Below are 7,903 nucleotides of genomic sequence, written 5' to 3' on the forward strand. Positions count from 1 at the left end.
TAGCCAGTGTCATGCGGGTAGGGAACAGAAGTGCTGTGGCTTTCCAGAACTTATGCAGTAGTCTGTTATTTTTAATGTTTTTTAAGGTAGTTTGCTTCTCTGTTGGTGTTCTTTAACAAAAACAACCTTCATACAAAAATCTCTAATTGCCTGAAGTTTGATTTACATCTGTATTCTATGTAGAGTACAGCAATATTTTAATGAATGCTGTGTTGTGCTCCACAGGCCTTCCTTATGAGCTGTTTTTGAGCTTTTACTGCATGGAACTGAGGAAGCAGAACAGCATGGGGAAGGGGCAGAGTGATCCCTTCAGAATGCCTTTAACTTTACTCCCACAAGCTCTAATATTTTCGATTGCTGTTGTGAGGCTCTCTTTCTATGCAAAGCTCGTGTGTGCAGCAGGAAATGCATTAAGCATTTTCTGCAGGTTACACCACCCTATCTTTAAAATTGGAATTAAATAAAAAAACCTCAAAACCCACTCTCATTTCTACAGTAATTCTTACCCTATATGAAGTATTATCTATTATAGTAGAATAAGGATGAAAAATATAAAATATTGTAAAAATCTGTAGGTTGAGATCATTTTACAGAATGTTACTTCTTTTCATAAACAAAAATGTTATTCTAAGGCATATATAAGGCTTTGAGATATACATCTAAATAGTGTCAACCATAAGATGCATTTTTTTCTTTCTGTAGGGCATTTTTTTTTTTGGGGGGGGGGGGGTACCCACAGATACCAATAGTAGCAATAGATACCAACATTAGTTGCAGTGGTTCCTTTCTCTGGGCCAGACCCCACGCCATTTTGGATAAACTAGCACCACAAGTGGTAGAGCACCAGTATGGTAAGACATCTCCATAGGCATCCAACATACTTTCTATTAGACTGACAAACTGAATGCAAGCACTGAATAACCACTCAGATAAGCAGTCAGCTGAGCAGCAACTCAGGACTCTTTGAAATCTTTTATCAGTTCTGTAGCTTCTTATTTTTTATCCGTACATAAAATAGACTTACCAAGGTAACTACTGTCTATAGTCCTGGTGAGATTTCAAACAGCCTACCTACACCACTGTCCCAAGAGTACATTTCCTAAATATATTTTTAATTTCAGTTCAGGAATGAATATTGTGCTTCATTTAAAAAAGAAAGGAAAGAAAGTTATTTTCCCAGTCACCTTTATTTCACTAGAAACATATAAATTACCATCATAAATACAGATATCACCAATATAAAAATTAGATTATTTTATAAAATAAATATTAAAATAGTCATAGCAAAAGGTACCTCCAAATCCCATCACCAAGATTGTTTGAATCTATACCAACATAAACTGTTAATTCACCATTTAATTAAAAAAAAAAATCAGTGTTCAATACGCAGTAAATACTGCTACCTACTCAGTGTTTGCATGAAGTGAGTTACTACTGACTCAAAAACTGCACTGTGTTCATCCTGACACTATCTTGGAATTACAAGATTACCCTATTTGTACAACTCTAGGTTTAGTGTAATTTGGATATGCCTTTTCCAGATGGACAGCAGCTACCTACTTCAAGAGTGTTCCATAGAAGTTACCAATACAATGATTTCAATTAGTTTAGTTTTGATTGCCTATATCCAAAGATAAATTCACCAAACCAGCTTTATCCAAGAAGTGCAGTAAGAGTAGTAGTATCTTTTTCAAATCTGAACTAACAGATCATTTCTCCAGTTAATAATGTTATAAAAAGACAGATAAATACAAAAAAAAAAAAGTTTTGTTTCATAGAAACAGAAAAATGTTCCTTTTCATTAGGTAAAGGACACTAGTGTTTAGAAAAAGTAGTGTTTTTTCCCCTCACAAGTACCATAAGTTTTCTGGTTCATTAAGGCCATACTTTCAGAATGACCGTACCTGGTCAAATCAGAGGTCTGTCTAGTTCAGGATCCTCTGTCACAAAGACAAATAAAGGCTGCTTTGGGAAGAGTATATGAACAGGATAAGCATATTGTAGTATCTTCCCAGAATACTTTTCCAGCTTCCAGCTATTAGTGGCACAGGCGTTTCCTAATATCTTTGTGTCTATAATGTATTTTTCATCTGTGACTGTCTCACGGAGTTTTGAATCCACAGAAGTTTGGGCTTCACAGTCTCCTGTAGCACAGAATTGGAAATGTTTTACTTTTTTTTTTTTTTTTGCTTTGGAATTGCCACTAGTATCCATGATAGTTATTCCTTAAATACTATTAAGTGGTTCCTTTTCTCTTGCAGGTTTTGCATTCTTGCGTTTACATAGGATCACTGACAGGACAATGGCAAGAGTGATGACTGCAATTGCTATCACTGCTATGATAATGAAGACTTCAGCTCCATATTCTGTAGGGGAGGAAAAGAATCCAAGACTCAGTAATCAGAAAACACAGTAGTTTTTCCTCAAAGTTGTGTTTGGCTAAGTCCCCATTCTGAGGTGTCGAATACCTCTCATTTAGTGCTACAAACCCTTAGCACCCATTCTACTTAACTCAGAAATGCTTTCTGTATTTTCCAGTACCACAGCAGTGATCAACTCTGTGTGAACATGACTCATTTTAATGTGAATTTGTTAATCTGTATTAAAGCTTAATTTCAACTAGTTCACACCAGGTTTTAATCTAACTATACTTAAGTTAGTCTGCTAAAATACCATGCTATCACCACAGCAGCAAGCCCAATCATCCCCCATGCTATTACATTATCTACGTGAAATTAGGTCCAAGTAGAAATTTCTTCTAACTTAGAAGCTGTAAAAAGACCACCAAAGGATTTTTTATTCAAACTATAGTCTACTAGAATTCAACAATTGTAGTAAAAATATGTATTTAGATGAGAATATTCATTTCAGAGAGAGAGAAAATTCTGGAAGTTTTTCACTTAGAGTGAAAATATTCCTTCCTGGTGRAGAAAGAAGATATGATAAAGATAAAATATTTTAATAAAGATTTTTGACTTAATATTGAACAAAATGTTATCCAGGTTGTTTTTCTGGAATTGGATGGCTCGTTCACTGACAACCCACTAACTTGTTTACCAGTAAAGAAGTAGAGGTGCCAATCTCAGAGCTTGCAATGATACAGTAAAGAAAGTCTGAGTCTCCTCACCTGCTTTTAAGATAACAACTAAATCATGAGGGAAAAAAAACACTGAGAGTTTTCCTAGTTCAGTTTAAACTACAATTCAGTGGAAATGCCTGTTGCATAGTTTTCCAGTATTCCTGTATTTTACAGTTGGTGCTTCAGGCACTTACCCTAGGATCTTTATTGGAAGGATATGAAGAAAACAGCGAGAAAACAAAAAAAAGAAGCTCGAGGCTTCTGGAACCTCAGTGATTCTGTGATTAACTCAGCCAATCTAAAACTAAATCAAAACAGTTTTAACAAAACCTTAAAAACAATTCCAATTAGCGAAAGATGGCAATTCTTACTTAATTGGAGTTCTTCCCATTAGTTTTCCTGTCCAGTCTCTATCCTCTCATTTAAACAGCAAATWGTTTGTTTTATAATGTAGGCACCACACTTAGAAGATGTATAAAAATATGCTCATAATTGAAATGTCTTTGTTAGAAATCCTGAAGATGTTGTGACAGACTTCATCAAATACATACCATCTAAAATATTTCTTCCTACACTGGTACAAAGCACCATGCTTTCCTGACCATCACGGTTTTCTCTGCGAGAGGGAATGATTCCCTGTATGTAGAAGCAATAGTTCTTCGTGCTGTCAACATTTATTTCGAATTTATGGCTTTTTGTTGTTGCATCTTTCTGTAAGAATAAAAAAAAATAAACTTCAAGATGTTCTCTGCAAAAGCTTTAGCTGTTAAGGAAGCTCAGAAATTATATGACTATAGTATAGCTACAGAATATATGAAAATGTAGAGTAAGACCTTACCTTTCCAGAACTTTGGTCTTTCCAGTAATAAAGTTTATACTGCAGATCATGTTTGAAAATATCTCGAATACTTTGAAAGCTTCCATTGGGAAATGTATATGGTGTAAGTGGATCTTTGAACACAATGTTCAGTTTGGAATCTTTTTGTGTATAATTCTGGATCTCTGGTTTTCCAAGAATAGCTAAACAAGGATTTTTAAGAATTAACAAACTGCCATCATCTTTTCTATACAATATGTTTTTTTCTCTTCTTCCCTCTACTTCTCTTCCCTTCTCTATTGCAAGTTTGCAGAGTCAAAACAGTACAGGGAAATCCAAGATTATTAACAAATATTTTTATCTAGCTAATGAAAAGCTCTACTCAGTGATGTGAGAGACAAACGACAACTAACATCTTATGCAGTCCCCGGCAATGGGAAAAGYATCATACCTGAAGATCTTATTACCAGATATTAGTAGTACTACTATAAGAACCTATAGAAAAAATCTTTAAGCCCAATCCAAACATTGCTTTAATCAGCAGAAATCTTCTCAAGATAAAGTTCATGGTAACATTAAATTGACAGTCCTACTTACTCTGATTATAAGGTGTGAATTTTTCAGAGACTGCAAAAGGTGGTTCTTCAAAGTTATCCATCCTTGAGGATGTTACAGACAGTATATGTGCYGTATAGGTCTCTTTTACATTCCTGAGCACATCAGTAACATCACACTCTGTTTCTGCTGTCAGAATACATTTTTTTTGTGTGTCAGATGTCTGTCTGAAAAGAGTAAGAAGTGTCAACACTTTCTAAGATTTTTAAAAACTATTCATATATGTTAAAATAATATTTCCTTCCTTACAGAGTATACAGATTTCCCTCACTCAGTGTAATATTCTTGCAGGTGTACTAGTCTGAAATGGACAAGGTAAAACCCCCCAAACACTTTGCTGTAACAAGTATAATTCAAAGTGGGAAGCAAGTGAATCAAATATGAATCATGCTATTCATTATATATCTATAGATATATATAGATACATATATCATATATATTGATATATATATATCAATATATATTATATTGGATATGTGTAGGAATTAAAAGTGATAGAAAGCCATCAACAGTTCGGATTCTGGCTTTTTCTGCAGTTGGCTTACAATAAAAATATAAGGGGATGCATAAATCACTGAAAGCTTTATCTCTGATCAATAATGCATATGAAAACTATTGCCTAAAGAAACATCAGTTATCCTAAGAAGCCCTGCTCTCATGAATATTAATTAATCTAATGACAATGTCTCATCATATGTTGCTTGTGTTTGCATCTGTGTAGGTATAAATGTCACTAAGAACCAAAGAGAGCACTTTCAATTAGAGTTACATTATAAAAGGCAATAAAAAAATTAATAAAAAACATGACTGACTAATGTCTCTGTTTTTAAATGATAAAAGGCAGGGTCATTTACTTGAGAAATAATAATTAAAATTGGAAAAAAAGTATTAGCATCCTACTTTGCTTCCTAATAAATGGAAACAGAAAAATAGATTTGGTATTACTGATTCAGTTCTTTTCCCTGTCTTTGCTGGTGAACCAAGAACAAAAAAAGAATTAGTGAAATCAGCTGGAAGATTGAGAGTGTTGAGTTTTTGAAAGTTAACAAAGTTTTCCTCAAACTAGCTTAAGATCTGGCAAGTGAGAGAGTTTTATTTAAAAGTTGCCTGAACTCCCTTCCTACTTCACTAGATTTCCTATGAAGCCACAAATCTGTGAGTTTCAGTGGTCTGCAGATGCTTTGAGAAGGGACAGAAGAGATTTGATGTTTGTAACAAAACAAACATATGCTTTTAAATGTACATATGGATCAGAAAGTAAAAATTGAAATGTACTTAAGACAATCCAGTCTAAAGAAGTTCCTCGGTATCAGAACTATACCTGATTCTGTACTGAATTTTGGACAGACTTCCAAATTTTTGCAAGCAGAAWTGCCTGTAAGAAACTCCAGGTTCACAAAACAGTTTACCTGGCAGCCTGCTGGATAAGGTTCTGTGTCCATGAGAAACCTTTTTGTAGGATCAAGCTCTTACGGTATATTGTGCCATTCTGATCAAGCATGTGCTTTAAAGTCTATTAATTTAATCGCTCTTTTCAGATTGAAGGATAGAAGAGGACATTGGACCATTGCATAGGTATTTCATTTATTAGTCATGAGAGAACTCTCATTTCTAGACAACTTTTACAGCCAGAGGTGGCTACAGTACTATGTATTCATTACTGTGTGGGAGAGTTCATGCATTTTCCCTTTGGGGCATGTTTAATAATGGTCTGTGAATTAATAGGAGAGCTAAGTACTACATAGATTTATTACTGAGCTTCACTGAAGTTTTAAAAGAAATTTTAGACACAATCAAATAGACTGGCTGTTTTTCGCAGTCCGCAGTATTTCATAACCTCTATAATCCTGACAACAGACAACGCTTTGATAGAGCTAGAGAAGCAAAGGTCATTTTTATTGTTACCCAGCATTTCGTTGATGGTGATTCACTGATTAGTATAAAATTCAGACTCATTTATCTGACACCTCCTAAGATTAAAGAAAGAACAAAGACTCAGTCCAGACACCTTGAAAAACATAAAAAGGTACTCTATCAAGTGTATTTTGCATGGTCTGATAGCCAGCCACATGAATGTACTAGGCCTGCACTGAACCCCAGAACTGAAATGCTGATCTGAAACTGAACTACCCATTTCTGAAGTGGATGAAACCACAATCATGAATCAGATATTCCTCAGTTGACTATGAAGAAAGTGTAACTATTGGGTAGGCAGTTTTCCTAAATGCTCATTTKGGGGTTATTTTCCTGTTACTCTCAGTCTCAAAAATATTCAGTCACACTATCTGCATCTTCTTCGACTGCTATTAATGTAGACACCTTTGATGTTATCTACTTACCCGTGTATTTCTACTGTGTAGAAGTAATCAGATGGTTTTGGTTGCCATCGTAGTATTGTTTTAAAATTGATTGAAGACCAAGTTATATTAACTGCTATTGGTAATTCTGGACTGCCTTTAAATAGAGAAAAAAAGTGCCATCAGTCACATACACACAATTCCTGGCTCCCTGCATTCACTGTTTGGTTCAAAGAAGCCGTTGTTGCTACTCGCTGCTTGAAGTTCTGAGGGAAAAGGCTTGGTCCTGCCCTCCAGGCTCATGCTTGTCTTACTAAAGGAATGTGTCCTTACAGAAGTGAGAAATATGAAACGTGTCTGGAGCTCGCCTAACACTTCCTTGTACGTTTTTGAAACAAGATCTCTTAAGAGACTAAAAAAGCTTGAAGATATTCATGAGAATGTTGAAGCACCAAAACAAATGTGTTATAGTTCAAATTCATTCCTAGCTGTAGAAGCCATTAACTGGTAGCTTCCTGATTTATTTTAGGAAGATACATTCTCTGGGAAAAAAAAAATATATATAAAGTCTCTCTACATGCTTATACTGGAGAGGGGCTACCCCAGGATGAAGTTGCAGCCYAGGCAAATGGGACGAAGGGCAGAGGTGCCTTGCATGCCCAGGGCGGCTGCTCTGGCGACACGCGCTCTGGGAACTGCGAGGGAAGAACCACAGGGGAAAACCCCACACCACAGGGAAGAGCCACAGCCTCTGTGGCCTATGAACATTAAGGTTTCCCTTGGTGATATCCTAATTATTTCTAAATACAGCCTTCTCTGCCCCTTCTATAAGMTGGAAACTAGAGACAATGAAAAGAAATGGGACGAATCACTTCCTATTACTGATGGTCAGCAACTGACCTATGAAATGCCCCTTCTTTGCTCCCCAACGCCTCCCTAGCTATGAACATTAAATATCCTTTTCAGGAAAACAAAACAACCCCCCCCCACCACTCGCATACTGAAGCATAAYCGAGGCGGAGCCGGGGTCCCTGGGGCAGCCGGGCGGGAGCCATTACCCTGCACAGGCCCCGCGCGGGCACAAGCCCCCCGCCG

At 36.2% G+C, this 7,903-nt stretch overlaps 1 protein-coding gene across 1 annotated transcript in view; it reads right to left on the minus strand.

Annotated features, from left to right (window-relative positions):
* Positions 1-2,166: 2,166 nt before the first annotated feature.
* Positions 2,167-7,903, minus strand: part of F3 (coagulation factor III, tissue factor) — a 6,347-nt gene continuing 610 nt past the window's right edge. The window contains exons 2-6 of the mRNA XM_085303602.1: positions 6,851-6,965; positions 4,494-4,678; positions 3,918-4,099; positions 3,631-3,790; positions 2,167-2,366 (exon numbers count right to left, since the gene is read on the minus strand). Of these exons, the coding sequence (XP_085159728.1) occupies positions 2,227-2,366; positions 3,631-3,790; positions 3,918-4,099; positions 4,494-4,678; positions 6,851-6,965 (782 nt within the window). The 3' untranslated portion in view covers positions 2,167-2,226. The remainder of the gene's footprint in view (positions 2,367-3,630; positions 3,791-3,917; positions 4,100-4,493; positions 4,679-6,850; positions 6,966-7,903) is intronic.

The sequence above is a fragment of the Rhea americana genome, unplaced genomic scaffold, assembly GCF_003343005.1.
Source record: "Rhea americana isolate MKP2758 unplaced genomic scaffold, rheAme1 scaffold_2, whole genome shotgun sequence".
Taxonomy (NCBI): domain Eukaryota; kingdom Metazoa; phylum Chordata; class Aves; order Rheiformes; family Rheidae; genus Rhea; species Rhea americana.